The 19,275-nt window shown below is 39.6% G+C and overlaps 2 protein-coding genes across 2 annotated transcripts; one reads left to right on the top strand and one right to left on the bottom strand.

Moving 5' to 3' along the window:
- Nucleotides 1–1,287: 1,287 nt before the first annotated feature.
- On the top strand, nt 1,288–2,250 carry LOC137938332 (E3 ubiquitin-protein ligase AIP2-like). The gene is made up of 3 exons (XM_068783310.1): nt 1,288–1,398; nt 1,476–1,981; nt 2,094–2,250. The coding sequence occupies exons 1-3, from the start codon at nt 1,288–1,290 to the stop codon at nt 2,248–2,250; spliced, it is 774 nt and encodes a 257-aa protein (XP_068639411.1).
- An 11,418-nt stretch (nt 2,251–13,668) lies between these two features.
- LOC137938331 (pentatricopeptide repeat-containing protein At1g53600, mitochondrial-like) lies at nt 13,669–14,823 on the bottom strand. The gene is made up of 4 exons (XM_068783309.1): nt 14,755–14,823; nt 14,590–14,644; nt 13,878–14,470; nt 13,669–13,809 (listed from the first exon to the last, which is right to left on the bottom strand). The coding sequence occupies exons 1-4, from the start codon at nt 14,821–14,823 to the stop codon at nt 13,669–13,671; spliced, it is 858 nt and encodes a 285-aa protein (XP_068639410.1).
- Between the last annotated feature and the right edge of the window lie 4,452 nt (nt 14,824–19,275).

The following is a 19,275-nucleotide window of genomic DNA, read 5'->3' as shown; positions in this document are numbered from 1 at the left end:
TCTCAAGAGATTGGGTTTTAGTGATGGAGAATATCCCTGGTTTTTCTGTATACCGAGGTCTATATGAGTTTACACAGTATGCCTTTACTGGAAATTTTGTTGGAATTTCTGGAATGTGTTGGAGGGATCTGAATGGCGTTGATAATGGGATCAAAGAATTTTTAACTATTATGTTTGATGAAATGCCTAAAAGAAATGTGAGTTCTTGGATTAGGAGGATTGCGGGGTATGCTTAGAACAAGCAAAGAGGCTTATGGCTAGTTGAAGGTGTTAAGCTAGATGGGGTTGTAGTTGTTTCAGTCCTCTCAGCTTGTGCCCAATTAAAGGTGTACATACATGTTAATTGTTTCAATGAGGCTATTCTTGTCAGCATTTTTGTGAGATTTAGCCTTGCTGCCATGTATGGCATTGCGGTGGCAGCTTTTGGAATGTTGTACACCATTGCTACTGGTGTGGCCATTGATGCATATCGTCCCATTAGTTACAATGCTGGAGGTATTGCTGAGATGGCTGACATGAGTCACAGGATATGCGAAATAACTGACGCCCTTGAGGCCGCTGGAACCACTACTGCAGCTATTGGAAGGGGGTTTGCCATTGGTTCAGCCGCCCTGGTGTCTTTGGCTCTCTTTGGTGCCTTTGTGAGCCAAATAACTGATGCCCTTGAGGCCGCTGGAACCACTACTGCTGCTATTGGAAGGGGGTTTTCCATTGGTTCAGCCACCCTGGTGTCTTTGGCTCTCTTTGGTGCCTTTGTGAGCCGTGCTGAAATTTCCACAGTGGATGTTTTGACACCTAAAGTTTTCATTGGGTTGATTGTGGGTGCAATGCTTCCATACTGGTTCTCTGCCATGACCATGAAGAGTGTGGGAAATTCATTTCTTATTATCTGGAATTTTGCTTCCCTTTCTAAGACACTAGAGAAGCTACAAGAAAGAAAGAAAAGCGAGCTAAAACTAATGGTGTCCGAAGATTCTATGAAGCAGAAATTACAAGAGCTGCAGAAACGGCTAGGGAAGAAACATACCTTTGAAGAAGCCGTGTCTTTGATCCAATCCATTCTTCTTGAAACTTATTCTTATGCTTCTTCGTCACTTTGTAAATGCATTTATTCTGTAATTTTTTGGGCTGCAACGATCTTGCAGACTAGATATATAGCACCAGGATTCTGGCATGCAGGTTTGAGGCTTTTTGAAGATGCATAACGCATTGTTGTTGAGTCTTCACTGAAGGAGCACCTAGGAGCATGCACTGCTAGGGCTCTTGAACATTTAGATGAGGTAGAGAATGGACCCCGGGCCTCAGACTCCACCAAATACTCCGTACAAAGATTCTAGATTTCTATTTGAAGGACATTTAATAGTTGGGCCTGAGCCCCGGCCACCTGCATGGCTTGTGGCATAGAATTTACTTACAACTCTTGGTAACACACAAGAGCAGTTAGTTCTTCTGAGTCTTCTCAATCCCATGGGGAGAGTAATAGAACAAACAATTTTGGTCCTGATGCTGCTTCTGCAATGCTGGAAAAGTTGGTAAATACTAAGCTAGAAATCAGTGGTTTGCAGGACCTTGATTCTGTCATTGAAGCTTCACTACAGGAAATTGGTGTTGGACCAAAGAAGCCACCTCCAGCCTCAAAAGAGATGGTTGCAAGGCTTCCAATCATCACAATCACACATGAAATCTGGGTGAAGCTAGGGAGAGAGACAGACTGTGCAGTTTGCAGGGAGAACTTGGTTATAGATGACAAGATGCAGGAGTTGCCTTGCAAGCTTTTATTTCACCCAAATTGCCTCAAGCCATGGCTGGATGAGCATAATTCGTGCCCAATCTGTAGGCATGAGCAACAAATAGATGACCATGCATATGAGAGCTGGAAAAAACGTGAAAGGGAGGCTGAAGCAGAAAGGAAAGGAGCAACAAATGCACTCCAAGGTGGAGAATATATGTTGAATACTATTGGTGCTTCTACCATAGTAGAGTAGTTGGATACAAAAAATTGTTAATTTTCAGAGGAAACTTTTTGGCAACTGGGGGAACTAGTGGAGGGTTTCAGATATAGCAATCTCTCCATCCAGAGTGTTACATTGCAGCGCTTACGCCACTTGTGTCATCCAGTGGGTTGACGTGGATGCCACAGATGCTACTTGGGGAGATATGTCAACGTTTTGGCACACATCCCTACCTTCAAGTTTGAGGACAAGCACTTTTTCCAGGAGGGGTGTAATGTTAGCAGGCCGAGTCATTTAAAGATGCCATGGCTGAGTTAGCTACTTAGTCATTAAGTTACTTAGTTAGTAAGTTAAGTCAATTACTTAGTCATTAAGTTTATTTACTTTAAATGCCGTGGAGGGGCAATCTGTAATTTTCTCTTGAACATTGTTGACATGGTCACTATTTAGGGTGTAAAGAATGGAAAAGAGACAAGTCTGAATTTAGGTTAAGCAGAGGGTTTTGAGTTCTCCTAAACGAGCTCAGGGGTGTGCGTTCTCCTTAAAGAACCGAGGGTTTTCAAGCTTCCCTTTGGCTTGATTTTCTTTTCTTTTCTTATTTTTCCCTACAATTCGTTGTGTTAGATCCGGGATCATAACAGCTTCCCCCACAAGAATGGTATCCTGAACATCATTAAAGATCAATTTCCCATTGCCTACATAGTTGCTAACAACAACCCTCATAAGCTCCCAAAAGTTTTTCAAATACGCCAAAAGAATTAATGCATGAACCTCATCATCAAATTTAATTTGAACGGATGTCAATTGATTGACAATTGTGCTAAACTCATTCAAATGCTATGCTACTGATGTTTTCTCTATCATCATTAAATTGAAGATTTTTTTTTGTGAGATGTACCTTATTATTTGTGGAAGGCTGCTTATACATGTCAAACATAATCTTCATCATCTCCGCTGTGGTTTTCTCTGACCCCATGTTGTGAGCAACGTTCTTTGACAGTGTTAATGGGACTACTCCCAACACCTATCTATTGATGAGATTCCACTCATTATCCTTTATACCTTCTGTTTTCATATCCAGAAGTGGTGTGTTCAGCTTTTTACGGTATATATAATCTTTGATCTGCATCCTCATGAACGCAAAATCCATACCATCAAACTTGTTCATTCCCAGTGTCAATCCTTCTCCGCCAACCATTTCTTTCAATCATAAACCAAAACTCTGATACCAATAGTTAGGAATTAGATGCTCTACTTTCAAACTAATGAGATCAATAATAATAAACATGAAAGAAATAAAAGCAAGCAACAAAAAATAACAACAAGATTTATATAGGTTCGACTTGAGGTGAGACTATATCCTTGCTTCCGCCGCTACAATAATCTACTATGAAGATGAAATAGTTTACAAAGAGAAACCACACACACTTACATGTGCTTTTCTCTAACATCTCGGACTACAATTCCAAATGCTCCTCAGGATGATGATACTCGTCAAAATGATAAAACCCTAACAACGGTGCCCCCATATATAAAAATAAAATAGGGGAATTGGATTACAAGTGTGAAATCCCCACACTACCCTTAATGACACATCAGTCAATATATCGTGTCAGATGGTAAGATTTAATTAGGCTCCACAACTTAACATGCAGGGCATGAAAGATTCTTCAAAATATAGGCCTAGAGATGACCCGATGGAGTCGGAGCTTGTATGTCTAATTTTTTTTCCTTTTCAATTGTCAAAAGATGGGCCCAAACCCACGCGACCAAGGAAGACCCACATATCCAAAAGATGTGGAAGATGGCTCATGGCCCATAGACCAAGGAGAAGGCCCACAGACCCATAAAATGTTGGAAGGATGGTAAATAAAGAGTCGTCTCTTAGAGATGGCACTGGTGTAATTAGTTTAAGTACCAGGGACATAATTGTAATATTGTAGGATTATTAATCTATAAATTGAGATTTAGGGGAAGGGTTAGGAGACAAGTCCATAACCTCTTCTTCCTCCTATTTTCTCCAATTATGCATCTCTCCTTTTATCCATGAGCTAAATCTATGGAGTCCTGAAAATCAACATGGTATCAAAACATGATTTTTAGGACTCGTATCTGTAGTTTTAGAATTCTCGATTTTTTTGGGTGCGTGATTCTGTGTCTTCTCCTATTTTTTATTTTAAAATTTCTCGATCTTATTTACTCAATGGGTTTTTTCCCTTACATGATTATTCAAAGTCTGTTGTTGTTTGTCTTTACTGCTGATAATTCTCTGCCTCGATCCTATTCCGGCAAGGTTCATATTTTTATTTGTGTGATTTAATATTGGATATCTCTTGGCTCCTTTCCATTGTTTTTTGTCGGTTACCGGTTGCTTGGTAACATAAATATTTTTGAGTCTTTGTTAATCGACGTAACCACTTCAACTGGAAGCTAGAGAATCGTTGTGCTCCAATATTGGGCATCCACATGATGCAGATAGGATTGATGGTTTTTGCGAATCCTTGGTAGTCGTTGTTTCTGATTATTGGCTCCTAAGAATCCTTACTATTCTGGTTGCTGATTTTGTTACTCTATGCATCTGTCATTGGATACCAGTAGAGTAAGAGAATGTTTCTGAAGTAGTTAGTCTCCACGTATTCATCTGCTGCTGATTATATTGTGAAATGCTTGTATGCATTAGAGTATGCATGGTACTCATTATTCATCTGCTGTTGTAGTCTCCATGTAACAAAGTAGAGGGAGCAGTAATCTCGGTAGAGGGAGCATTAATTTTTTTGCAGTCTGGTATGTGGTGGTCTTGATGTAATCAGAGCAGAGGAAGCACTGAATCATCATCATTGAAGTCATTCCTTGCTGTTGCAAAGGCAAGAATGGAAGTGGCAAGCTCAGACGCATCTGTCTCTGAGGAAACTCGCCCACATTGGTGAAGCAATTAGCGACCTATTCGGATTCCATATCGAAATCTCTGCTCTGTGTCATTGCTTCTATTTAAGGAGTGTTACAACAAGAATTTCGGTTTGGAATTTCAATTTTAGGGGTGTTCAAGATTTCCCGCTGGTATTTCTGTTTGGACATCTCATTAACAGAAAATATGCATCCTTTTAAGAAGCATAATTTTTGGTTTGAATTTCTGTTTGGATAACTGCATCTCATTAGCAGGAGATACGTAGCCCTTCAGCAATAGATCAAGGTTTTGTCAGATTTTTTTTCAGCAATAGAGGCATCTTCATCTTCGTTGGTATGGCTTATACAAGCTGCTAGTTTACCGATTGATTTCCATAAACTTATCTTGATCTTACTGCTGATTTTCCGGAAAATTCTCTATTCGGTACCTTGAATTTAATATACTAGGAAGAGAGTCTTTGTTTTTAATGTTCTCTGCTATCTTTTGAAGAAAGAATCGTATCTTCCTGCTGTCGAAATCTTCTAGCTGGTTTACTGAGCTGGCTCTAATCTTGCTCTGCTTGGCAACCACCGGCACCACTGCATTACCATTTCTGCTTCGTATGAATCTGAGTTTATTTACAGAAGATATCTTGATTCTGTATTACCACCTACTGCTATTAATCTGAAGACAATATCGCCGAGTTGCTGATTTTAACTGCTGGTTCTTCTGCATTCGTCATTGCTGCTTCATTGGAAGATCTTACTACTGTTTTTAGGAAACTTCTGATTCATCTTAGAGCTGCTTCCTCAGGATCGCTTGTTCATCACTGACAGCTGCGACGATACCTCTCAAATCTCTCTGTTTTTCTGCTGTGTTCGGAAGAGGGGAAGACGATATATAAATTAAATTTCCAACTTAGGTTGGAAGATATGGTGGACATCCATTTTATACAAAAAAATCTTATAGACCATTTACAGCAAACTGGGTATTCATGATGTTCTCTCACCCTCAACTTGAGGGGGAAGTATTAGAAGATGGACATAACACGACCAAGGAAGACCCACACATCCAAATGTGTTAAAATATGAGCTCAAGCCCATAAGACCAAGGAAGGCACACACATCCAAGAGATATGAAAGATGGGCTCAAGGGCCATAGGCCAGGGAGAAGGCCCATAGGTTCATATAGTTATAGAAGGATGGTAAATAAAGAGTCATCTAATAGAGATGGCATTGATGTAATTACGTTAAGTTCTAGAGTATAATTTTAATATTGCAGTTTCATTAATCTATAAATTGAGCTTTAGAGGAAAGGTTAGGGCACAAGTCCATAACCTCTTTCTTCTTCTTGTTTTATCCCAATATATCGTCTTTCCTTTTCTCCATGAGTTAAATGCATGGAATCCTGAAAATCAGCATGGTATCAGAGCATTGATTTTTAGGACTCGTAGCTATGATTTTTAGGATTCCAGAAACCCTTTTTTTTGTCATATTGATGGTTCATTTTTTATAGTTCTTTTTTTGTCATCTCCTTCAGATCTATGATTATTTTAGTTCTTTGGCTTTCTTTACATCATTCCTGAGAGGAGAGTCTCCACCATCTGAGTGTTGAATCTTTTGCCTTTCGACATCACTTGGCTCTAGATCAGTCATCAGTCTCTAGCCATATAGTGATGGTTTTATTAATGAAAAGAGTAGTACCAATGTCAAAAAAGGAAGAGATGTTTGCGATGCCGAGAAGACTAAAAAGAAACTTTTATTGTGGTCTTTATATCAGAGTCGTATATGGTATTACTATTACACCTTTGGTCCCTATCGACAAGCAAGATCTGATCTATGATGGGGATATGGAGTGCGAGGAGGCGATGAAGAAGGCAGGGAAGGAGGTGCAAGTGTTGTACATCCTTCATCTTGGGCACTGATTCTACATGAAATAAATTGCCATCATCTCTGTCCCCATCCAGCCCACGTCCACATGCATTTTCCACCACGCTTGTCATTTCATCTAAACTAGAGTAATTGGCTCAAAAAAGGAGCAAGTAGAAATCTTCGCCACCGAAAAGTAGAAGAAGAGGGGTGCCACGACGTTTGCAATAGATGCGATTCAAGCACTAGTGATGGAGGCGATGAATAGCAGACTCTACTTGTTTAGTTGTTGTCCTGTTGCATGCTTTCCTCATATAGCTGTTGAATTTATAGAAAAGTGAAATACTTCATTGATATCAATAACTTGTTGTAATCAAAGTACATGAACTTCTATTTATAATAGTAGAAGGTAGTAGAGTCCAATTACAATAAAACTACCTTTGTCCCAATTACACCAAAACTCTAACACTTAAAGATAAGTCCTAACATAATTAAATAACTCAATATTTATAAAAGACAAACATAAATCAAACTAAAAATCTTCTTGGTCGTGACCCTAAGATAAAGATACTTTTGTGAGTCCTTCTTGATCTTCCAACTGATGTGATATGGATGCCAACTCTTGGTAATCATTGTGGGTCCTACTTCTTATGGGTTTGCGGCCATCTTGTGAGCCTTCCTTGGTCATGTGACCCATCTTATAATAATCTTACATAAGTGGTCCTTCCTTGGTCATTTGGGCTTGATATTATCTTCCAATATTCTCCCTCAAGCTGGGGGTGAGAGAACAACATGAACTCCCTACTTGCTACAAATGATGTATAAAATATTTTTGTATAAAATGGCACATCTTCCAATATGCCTTCATCTTCCAACATTCCCCCTCACGTTGTTGTGTCCTTCCATGAGGCCCTGCGGCATTATAAGTGAGAGTAAAAATTATTCCTACCCGATAAACCATTGCTTCATACTCCAGTCTTATGCTGGATGTAGGGCACACTCCATTGTTACCGGTAGTGTGTCTCTCAGCATTGCTCTGAAGTGTCCACCACCGTGTCCCTACACAGGACAAAGACTCTCTAGTGGTAGGAGACATAAAAGCCATTATAGGGGGGATAACATAGATGTATTCATAAATTCTTCCGTCATGGACTTCCAACCACAAATAATTTTCATCTTTTTGACGGGGATGAAGTTCCTCCATCGTGGACTCCCAACCACAAATAGTTTTCATCTTTTTGACAGGGATGAAGTTCCTCCGTCATGGACTTCCAACCACAAATAATTTTCATCTTTTTGACGGGGATGAAGTTCCTCCGTCATGGACTCCCAACCACAAATAATTTTCATCTTTTTAACGGGGATGAAGTTCCTCCGTCATGGACTTCCAACCACAAATAATTTTCATCTTTTTGACGGGGATGAAATTCCTCCGTCATGGAGTCCCAACCACAAAAAAATTTGATCTTTTTGACGGGGTAAAATAAATGATGACATGAGGCCACCTCTTATTCAATAATAATGTTCCCAAAGAGATATAATAGTTGCAGCTAAATATAACACGACCATCTTCCAACACATATAACACGAACCAAATAGTAAACTTTGTCAAAGAACCCATGAAATAATCCGATATAAAAATTTATTCTTTGATGCACAAGCTTCATCTTTTGTGATCTCCCTTTATTGAATATTTTGGTCACATAAACTTATCCACAACATAAGGAATAAAATACATCTTTCTTATTCTTCTTCTACTTCTCCCCTTCAAGCTGGGAGGTAATGGCAATGATCCCAGCTTGAAACCAATATCATAGATGTAGCAATAAACCCAAATAACAGAGATTTATAAATAAGCCCTCAAACCAGGGAGAAGTGAGATATTTTCCTGATCAACTCCAAAAGTGACGCAAAACAATTGGCATAAATTCGGATTTTTCAATCCAACAGAATACCAGCATGACCTATGATTCTTCCAATTCGAATATATCTTTCAATATAGATCTGATTGACATGAAATTTTTTCCTTCTGAAAGTAGACTTAAATAAATTTCATACAAGTATAACATCTATTCTTAAAATATAATTATAAGAAGATAAATAATCTGATAGTTTTCGGTCTCTGTCATCTGGCCGAACTAAGTTCTGTTTCTCCTATTTTTCTAGAACGACCATTGACTCTTCCATGATCAATATCTCCTTATAAAAAATCATACCGATAATTGGTTGAATAGGTCAGAAAATATAATTACATACCTTTCTCTTTATATATAATTATCCATATAAAGTCTCTTTCTTGATAGTTTAAATACCTCAGAAGTTGAGGCTTTCTGCTGCCGCTCGAACCTCTTTTTCAATCTGACGTTTGCTGCTTCAAATATTGATTTCTCTTTGTAAATAAATCAGATTAAAATTTGGTTGAATAGGTAAAAGAATAGACTTAAATATATTTCGTTTGATATATATTTCTCCATATAAAGTCTAGTTCTTGATAGCAAAAAATACCTCGGAATCAGAAGATTGCTGCTGCTACTCGAACCTTTTTGCAATCTGACCTTTTCTCATTCAAATATCGATATCTCTCTGTAGATAACTCCGATTGGAACAAATCATTCTTATTTGGAAATTAGACTAAAATATCTTTCCATCAATATATATCTTGAAATATGAAAACTAATTATAGAGGTGAAAATCGCAATGAAAACTACAATTGTAGGGACTGAAAAAAAATACTTTGAACCTAGACCTAGGGTTTAGGGTTTAGAGAAAAAGATCACATTACCTCTGTGAGTTGACCAAGTCAACTCATAGAACCTGCTCTGATACCATGTTGAATTTATAGAAAAGTGAAAGACTTCATTGATATCAATAACTTGTTGTAATCTGAGTACATGAACTTCTATTTATAATAGTAGAAGTTAGTAGAGTCCAATTACAATAAAACTACCCTTGTCCCAATTATACCCAAACTCTAACAGTTAAAGATAAGTCCTAACGTAATTAAATAACTCAATATTTATAAAAGACAAACATAACTCAAACTAAAACTCTTCTTGGTCGTGACCCTAAGATAAAGATACTTTTGTGAGTCCTTCTTGATATTCCAACTGATGTGATATGGATGCCAACTCTTGGTAATCATTGTGGGTCCTACTTCTTATGGGTTTGCACCCATCTTGTGGGCCTTCCTTGGTCATGTGGCCCATCTTATAATAATCTTACATATGTGGGCCTTCCTTGGTCGTTTGGGCTTGATCTTATCTTCCAACAATAGCAATTGCCTTTGTCATCGTATCACGTGACACCAATTGTCAGCTGAACAACTATTCTGCACTAGATTGTTTTTCTCTATCATAAAAATAAGTTTATGCCGAGAATACATTTTCTCTTGCTGCTATTTTATTTTTTGAAAAATTCCTTGGCTCATCTCCTTGCTCCAAGTCCATTGCCATTTACAGAGACTCATCAGTTGTTGTTGTTATATCTATTTTTTGGAATGTCTCATGACTGTATTCCGTTGTGTTGCCATTTCTGGATGACAACTCTACTGATTTCAGAATCTCCTTGTTGGTCCTCTCCTATTTAAGTAACTTCCAAAGATAGAGTTTTTTTTGCTAGCCTTTCCTGCTCCAGCTAGGTTTCCATTTGGGAGGACGAAGATGATAGCCAAATTGATTTCACCATCAAGTCTCGTAGGTATCTCGCCATCTGATATACCGAGCTTCAAGCATGGTTTGAAGATTTTCCAGGCTATTTCAGGGAGACGATTGTTCCTTTGTGATGTTTAGGGACGATGACTTCTTGAAAAATTAAATGATTAATAAGTTAGGACACTATTTTTCATCCAGTGTTGATTCAACTTCGAGCCCAACACAGACCAGACCTTGTTAGGTCAACCCACCGACCAGAGACTTATTGCGTGCTGCTCAGTTTAATCTAGTGGGTCGGGTCAAATCAGAGTGAGTCAACTCAGTTCAGATCAACCTGACTTGGCCCACTTGTTTTCCTGCCTCGATTATACAGGTCTAGGTCCTAAGTGCTATACCTATTTCTTTCTTGCCTCAACTACCTACTACTTAACTCAGCTTGACTCGGTCTCTTGGCTCTAGCATGATATTATGTGGAATTAATTGACAACTTATTCCTTGATCAACATATTCTCGCAACGGATTATTTTATGGGTCCTTGGATTTTCATTATTTGGTACGTGTTATTGGGCCCATGCCCATTTCATCTGCTACTATTGTATCTCTTTGGCTGAGACATTATTATTGAAAGACTTGTTAGTTGCTGATTGTTGTCAGTATTGGTTATTTGATGAAATAGAAAGCATATGGTGGCCCCAAAATATAATCTTCTAGGTGATTACCTATTACACCCCTTAATTGGCATTTATTACTCTTGCCATTTGAGAGTTAGTGTCCTATGGAGGGACACATTGATGGAGGAGTTTGATTACAGTTCTAAGCAATGCCTATAGACCCACTACCTACAGAAGATAAGAGTTTGCCCAACATCCAACACAAGCTATTTGACCGGAGTATGGAACGATGTCTTATGGCTAGGAGTGATTTTACTCTCACTTATATTATGCCAATTGGGCCTCTTGGAAGAAACCACCGGCTTGAGGGGGAGTGTTGAAGGATATGGTAGACTACCATTTTATATGAGAAGATCCTATACACCATTTGCAGCAAGCTAGGCATTCATGATGTTCTCTCACCCCCAACTTGAGTGGGAGAGTTGGAAGATGGGCCCAAGCCCACACAACCAAGGAAGGCCCACACATCCAAGTGTGTTAGAAGATGGGCTCAAGCCCATAAGACCAAGGAAGACCCACCCATCCAAGAGATGTGGAAGATGAGCTCAAAGCTCCTAGACCAAGGAGAAGGTCCATAGGCCTATATAGTGATGACAAGATGGTAAATAAAGAGTCATCTCATAGAGATGGCAATGATGGAATTAGATTAAGTTTTAGGGGCATAATTGTAATATCATAGTTTCACTAATTGATAAATTGAGCTTCAGGGAAAGGGTTAGGACACACGTCCATAACCCCTTTCTTGCTCCTAGTTTCTCCCAATATGTCATCTCTCCTTTTCTCCATGAGCTAAATCCATGGAGTCCTAAAAATCAACAAGGTGCTGTAGAGATTTTAGTCTGCCGAGTGACCCAAACCGGGTTTGTTTTGTTCCACATGGTAAACCCAATGGGGGAGTGACAGACCCATTCTGTTCCGCTTGGGTTAACTCAGTGGGTTGGGTCAACTTGAACTGGGTCAACTCAGTCCGTGTCAACTCGACTTGGCCCACTTGTTTATTTTCCTATGTTATATGTGTTCGGGTCATGAGTTCTCTATTGATTGCTCTTGCGACTTAGTAATATTGGTTTGATATCCGACTCGGCTCAACTTGGTTCCTTGTCTTTGGCTGGATTATTATTTTCAAATATAGGCAGCTTATTTCTTGGTAAGCATATTATTTTGTGCACAGACTCGCAACGGATTATTTTAAGGATCATTTTTTAACCATTTTTTATATATGGTACGTGTTATTAGGCCCAAGCCCATTTCATCTGATGTTATTGTGTCTCTTTGGCTCACATGGTGGCCCCAAAAATATTATCTTCTGGGTGATTACTCGTTTCCCCTCCATACTTGGCCTTTATTATTCATATCATTTGAGAGTCGGTGTTTTTTGGTGGGATACGGTGATTGAGAGGTTTTATTACACTTCAGAGCAATGCCTATAGACCCACTACCTACAAAAGATAGGAGTGTGCCCAACATCCAACATGAGTTATTTGACTGGAGTATGGAGCGATGTCTTATAGCTAGGAGTGATTTTGTTACAGTCCCAGATCTCACAAAGCGATTCACAGGGGAGAAGATGTAGGAAGAAGAAAATAAAGTCGAAGGGAAGCTTGAGACCCTAGGTTCATTGACGAGACCGTACATCCCTCAACTCGTTTAGGAGAACTCAAAAATCCTTTGTTTAACCTAAAATCAAGACTTCTCTTTCCCATTCCTTTTACCCTTAAGTAGGGTTCAAGAGTACAAAATTAAAAATATGCCCCTCCACGACATTCAACTTGAAAAGTAAATAAAATTAATGACTTAATAACTAAGTAACTTAACAACTAAGTAACTGACTCAGCCAAAGTAATTGACTCAGCCACGTTGCCTCTGAATGACTCGGCCTGCTATTGAGTCCATAACATTACTCCCCCCTGGAGAAATAGCTTGTGCTCAAGTTCAATGGTAGGGTAGGCTTGGCGGAGGGTCTTCACATCCTCCTCTAGGCCGGTTGTGTCATCTGTGTCATCTGTTGGGAGACTTTGTTCCTCATCTTGTTTGATGTTGTGAATATTATGATGTTGCTCGTCTGCAGAAAGTTGGTGGATGTCATCTTGCAAAGCTTGGGAAAACCATTTTGCACATGCTTCCATGCTTGTTGGACTATGTGCTCCATCTAAAAATAAAATGAGACCTCCAAATTTACAAGTACCCTCACTTCGTGTAGCAGCATGTGGGTCAAGATTAGCATAAAGATTAGCCATGCACCAAAAGTGTGCAAACATGGGACTTATGTTAGATATAGTCAACATTTCATTACAATACTTGTGGCCCTTTGATATTAAACCTGCATGAATATAAGCACAAAACATACCAATAAAGGTAATTTCCTCGATCAACACGTTTTCTTTTGATGTTGCCCTTTCACCCATTTTGTTACTGGAACTTTGACCCACCATTGTTGCAAGACATCCATGAATACAGTGTTCCAACATCATTGTATTCCAACAATTTAAATTCCTCTGTGAGATTTGGTCAAAAACTCTTCTTGTATCATCCACCTGAAGTGCCTTGAAACTGGGTAGCAACATCATACACCCTACATACCAGTCGTTGGGCAGTTTCAAATTCAGACACCAGTTCGATTTTTGAAATTCAAATAGGATTCAACTAATTCATAATTACTTCTGTCAGCCCCAGTTCTTCCAATGTAGCATCTCTTTGTTTTGCATAAACTACTGCCCTAGGATCCTCCAATTTGCATGACCATGGGTGAGAGCATTCCATGCCGGTAGAAATTTTTGGTCCATGCTATCAAGTACAGAATGACCAATCTTGATTTATCCACATTTGGCATACATGTCAATAAGACATGTTACATCAAACATCTCATATAACAAACCAGTCCGTATAGTTCTTCCAGGAATTACCATTCCTTGTTGCATAGATCCTACATGGGATAAAGCAGAGAGAAGGCTTATATTAGTACCCTGATCTACTAGTATGCCATCAGACTTACCCAGAACATGGAAATGCTTAATTGCATCATCAGCAAGCCTATTCCGTGCAAAACCAGTGAGGATAGTGCTCCATGAAATCACATATTTTTGGCAGAATCCGACTATCATGGTGTGCCAAGTACCCACATCTCGAAATTGCATTTCATCAATTGTTTGGTAAGCACCAGGAATATCCCCGAACTTAGAATACATATGCATCAAAGAAGTGCCCACGAACACATCTCCACACATTTCATAATCGTCCACAATAGAATTCCCAGAACCCCCACCTAGTCGAAAAATTTCTACAAACATTGTTCGAGCGGACACTACATCTCCACAGGCTGAATACATGTGACCCAAAATATCCCCATCGCGAATTTCTGACACTAGAGCCAGAACTCCTTCCAAATCACCAGCGGAAGCCAATATATCAACAAACAACACATAATGTTCCAGCTTATGTGAGTAACCTTTCTAGTTCTCAGCGCAACTAAACCCCCGCAACACCATTGTAGAGTTTTTTCTTACAAAGTCGAGGGACTTGAGAATGGACAAAAAAAATTCGGAGAAAATCTGCTAAAAAACTGACCACAAAATTCGATCAAGTCGGTTTCCTGTTTGGAGTGGAGAGCGAGAGTGAGAGGCTGAAACACGATGGTCACAATTTCAGATTGAAATCCACTAGTCCAGACTTCTCATCTTCTGCCAAGGCAACTATTTCCACTTTGAAATCAAAATCTCTAGATTTTTTTACCTTTCTTTTTGCATAAACAGCTAACAAAGGAAAATTGAAGCTGCTGGGTAGAAAATTTTTATGCCCCATGATGAAGTAGAGCCTGACCTATTGCCAATGGTGAACAGCAGCAACATGGGGCTTCTCCACTCGGAAATTTTCCTTCTCCAATCCTGGGAGAAGTTTTGGTTGCTGTGAACAGGCGAGATTTGAGGTCAAACCCAAATCTGGCTGTTCTAATGCGATTTGAGGTAATATGATGGGCAGCAACTGCTCATCATTTGGAGCGGCAACCTTCCCCTCTAACTCCTTAACACGATGCTTCTCGGATTTGGCCAATCTCAAGTCTTCCATCCTTCAATCTGGGGGTGGATTTCTTCCAAACATCATATCCCACATACTATTGATTTGTTGGTCAATTCTTTTCATTCGTGACCCACTTTTTGTCTGCGTTGCTGCATTTTCTGCCCCTATTGCTTGCAGCTTTTCACTCTTGGACGAATCGCCCATGTTCAAGATTTTATACCAAGTTGTTATGATTCCAGATCTCACATGGCGATTCACAAGGGGAGAAGATGAAGGAAGAAGAAAATCAAGCCAAAGGGAAGCTTGAGACCCTAGGTTAGTTGGGGAGAACACACACCCTTGAGCTCATTTAGGAGAACTCAAAAATCCTTTGTTTAACCTACAATCAAACTTCTCTTTCCCATTACTTTCACCCCTTAAGTAGGGTTCAAGAGTACAAAATTATAGAACTGCCCCTCCATGGCATTCAATTTGAAAAGTAAACAAACTTAATGACTTAACTTAATAACTAAGTAACTGAAAAACTAAGTAACTGACTCAGCCAAAGTAATTGACATTGACACATCGCCTTTGAATGACTCAACCAGTTATTGAGTCCATAATAGATTTTACTCTCACTTATATTATGACAGTTGGACCTCTTGGAAGAGATGACAAACTTGAGGGGGAGTGTTGGAAGATATGGTGGACTGCCATTTTATACAGAATATCCCATGCACCATTTACTGTAAGTTGGGATTTCATTATGTTCTCTCACCCCCAACATGAGGGGGAGTGCTGGAAGATGGGCCCTAACCCACACGACCAAGGAAGGCCCACACATCTAAGAGATGTGAAAGATGGGCTCAAGGCCTGTAGACCAAGGATAAAGCCCACAAGCCCATATAGTGATGGTAGGATGGTAAATAAAGAGTCATCTCATAGAGATGGCACTGATATAATTAGTTTAAGTACCATGGGCATAATTATAATATTGTAGGATTATTAATCTATAGGTTGAGTTTCAGGGGAAGGGTTAGGATACAAGTCCTTAACCTCTTCTTCCTCCTACTTTCTCCACTACGTCATCTCTCTTTTTCTCCATGAGCTAAATCTATGGAGTCCTAAAAATCTACATCAATAAACTAATGAAAACCAAAAAAGACTTCTAGCTTCTTTCCAACTAGAAGGGGATATGTGTGTTGGTTCCAATAGCACAACAACACCGGCCCTCTTATCACTTGGCACGTGTTTGTACAAGATCTATGCATCTTGTTTGGGCCAACCAATATCAAGATTATGATTCTCTTCTCATAAAGCTCAAGCAAAGTGGCTCCATCAAAGAGTACCAAACAAAGTTTGAATGCATAGTCAACTGAGTCCATTGGTTCAAGTTGGTAGCTTCATTGGAGGTAAGGTTATACCATTAGTTTATACCATCCTAGAATCCTTGTTGGAGAAATTTACTACGCTCACATACAAGAAGAAAAATTACCCCTCCTATGTTTCAAACTTAAGGTTTTTTTTATGGACTCAATAGTAGGCCGAGTCATTTAGAGGCGCTACGGTTGAGTCATTTAGTTATTCAGTTTATTGTTTTTTTCTTCATTTTTCTTTTACTTCATTTTATTTCAATTGAAGAGTTAGTATGCCATAGGGGCATTATTGTAATTATTTCTCTTGAACTCTTGTTGGCGCCAACCCTACTTAGGGGGGAAAGAGGAATGGGAAAAGACAATTCTGATTTTAGCCTAAATAGGGATTTAGAGTTCTCCTCAATGAGCTCTAGGGTTGGAGTTATCCTCAATGAACCCAAAGGTCCAGGTTCCCTTACGAATTTTATTTTCTTCTCGTTTCTTCTTGCTCTTTTCCCTTTTCCAAAACCAAGAGTGACCTTACCAGTGTAGAACTCGTCGCCAAAACTCTGGATTACCCTTTCCAGCGCCATGTTACAAGATCCATGACCCAGGAACATAACAACTTGGTATTAGAGCAGGATAACATGGGTGATACGTCCAACAATGAAGAGCTGAGAGCCATGGTCACAAAGGTGCAGGACGCACAGGCCGAACAAGAGGTGAGAATGACAAATTTCTGGAAGTAGTTGGAACAAATTCCAAGTATTATCCTGCAACTCGAGAGACTCTCAAGTATGGTTTCAGATCTTTTGGCTGCTAGAAACCCAACCCAGGCCGAAGGGGGGAGGACAAATCGCACAGTAGAAGGGTGGAGCAGCTTGTAAAGTGCACTGGTGTCCATTCACAATAGGGTGGACGTACTGTACCCAAGTATACAAAATTGGATTTTCCCACTTTTACTACGTCTAACAACCCCTTAATTCGGTTGCATAGATGTGAGAATTTATTTCCAATCAAAGGACACCTAAATTTGATAAGGTGGGATTGTCTGCCTTCCACATGCTCGATGAAGTGCAGCTATGGTTTCATCAAGTAAAATTTGAGAGATTGGTGCTAGATTGGGAAGAATTTAAAGAGCTATGTACTATAAGCTTCAGCCCTCCAGCACACAGCAACCCGTTGGGGGGGTTTGGTCCTATTAAGACAAACCGTGTCTGTGGATAAATAATAAAAAACAATTCCAAGAAAAATTGGCTCAAGCAAACAGGATGGTTAGAGTCGACCAACAGGTAAATTTGTTTACAGTAGGCCTTAATGAGTCTTTGAGGTTAGAGTGGAACTCCTTGAACCTACTGATTTGGCACGAGCAATGAATTTAGCTCGAGCACTGGAAGCAAGACAGAAAGTTCAAATTCAAAGGACTGGTTGGCAAGGGGGGAGGAACTATTCGCCTTAGGTGACCTTGCCAATAGTGTGGCCACCCAAAACTACTCTGATTAATACTGTGGCAGCAGATACAAGGACAAGCAACCCACCACCCCAATATATATGAACATTAACTGGTTTAGACATGGCTGACCACAAGGCAAAAAACCTATGTTATAACTGTGATGAACCTTATAGAGCAGGCCACCAATGTTAAAGATTATTGTGGTTGGAGTTAGATGCATTGGGAGAAGAAGAACCGAATGAAGGTCCTCAAGAGGAGGACGAACCAGAAATTTCTTTGAATGCAATTACTAGATAGAAGTCAGCCAAAACTATGCAAGTACGGGCAAGGGTTCTAGACAAGGAACTTGTGGGGTTAGTGGACTCTAGAAGTACCCACAATTTCTTAAGCTTAATGGCTGCTAAACTTCTTCAACTTGGGATCCAGCCTCACCCAATTGCCATGGTTTCAGTTGCCAATGGTGAGAAAGTCCCTAGCTATGGGGTCAGCAAGGCGGTAAAGTTTTCTATTGGTAACACTCATTTTACCACTTAATTTTTTGTCACACCATTAGCTGGATTTGATATGGTACTTGGAATCAAATGGTTACAAATCTTGGGCCCAATTTTTTGGGATTTCTCTGCTTTAACAATGAGTTTTTAGTCGAAAGGAAGCCAAGTAATGCTAAAGGGCAGTCAAAATGAAGCGGCACATCATATCCACCTACTACACAAACAGGAACCACCAGGCAGCATGTTAGAAAAGTTACTGGAAGAGTTCATAGACTTGTTTCAGGAGCTTTCAGGGCTGCCTCCATTGAGGCACTGTGATCATAGAATTTGTTTAAACTCCAGATTAGATGTGGTGGTTATTAGACCATACAGGTGTTGAATTTATGGGAAAGAGAAAACCTTCATTGAAGTATTATCATCAGAGTACATGAACATCTATTTATAATAGAGGAAGGTAGTAGAGTCCAATTACAATAAAACTACCTTTGTCCCAATTACACCCAAACTCATACGCTTAAAGATAAGTCCTAGCATAATTAAATAACTTAATATAGATAAAAGACAAACATAAGTCAAACTAAAACTCTTCTAGGACGTAACCATTAGATAAAGATACTTTCTTGAGTCCTTGATCTTCCAACTGATGTGATAAGGATGCCAGCTCATGGTAATCATTATGGGTCCCACTTCTTATGGGCTTGGGTCCATCTTGTGGGCCTTCTTTGGTTGTTTGGTTCATCTTATAAGACTCTTAGATATGTGGGCCTTCCTTGGTCATGTGGGCTTGAGCCCTATCTTCAAACACTCCCCCTCAAGTTGGGGGGAGAGAACATCAAGATCTCCCAGCCTGCTGCAAATGACGTATAGGATTTTTTTTGTATAAAATGGCTGTCCTCCAATCTTCCAGCACTCCCCCTCACGCTGGTGCTCTCTTCCTTGAGACCCAACTGGCCAATCC

This window comes from Aristolochia californica, unplaced genomic scaffold, assembly GCF_029961685.1.
Source record: "Aristolochia californica isolate CCGP_79_NKW_82.1479 unplaced genomic scaffold, dmAriCali1.0.hap1 SCAF_8, whole genome shotgun sequence".
NCBI classification, from domain to species: Eukaryota; Viridiplantae; Streptophyta; class Magnoliopsida; order Piperales; family Aristolochiaceae; genus Aristolochia; species Aristolochia californica.
Note: the sequence above shows the minus strand (reverse complement) of the source record. Positions and strands in the feature narration are given on the sequence as shown.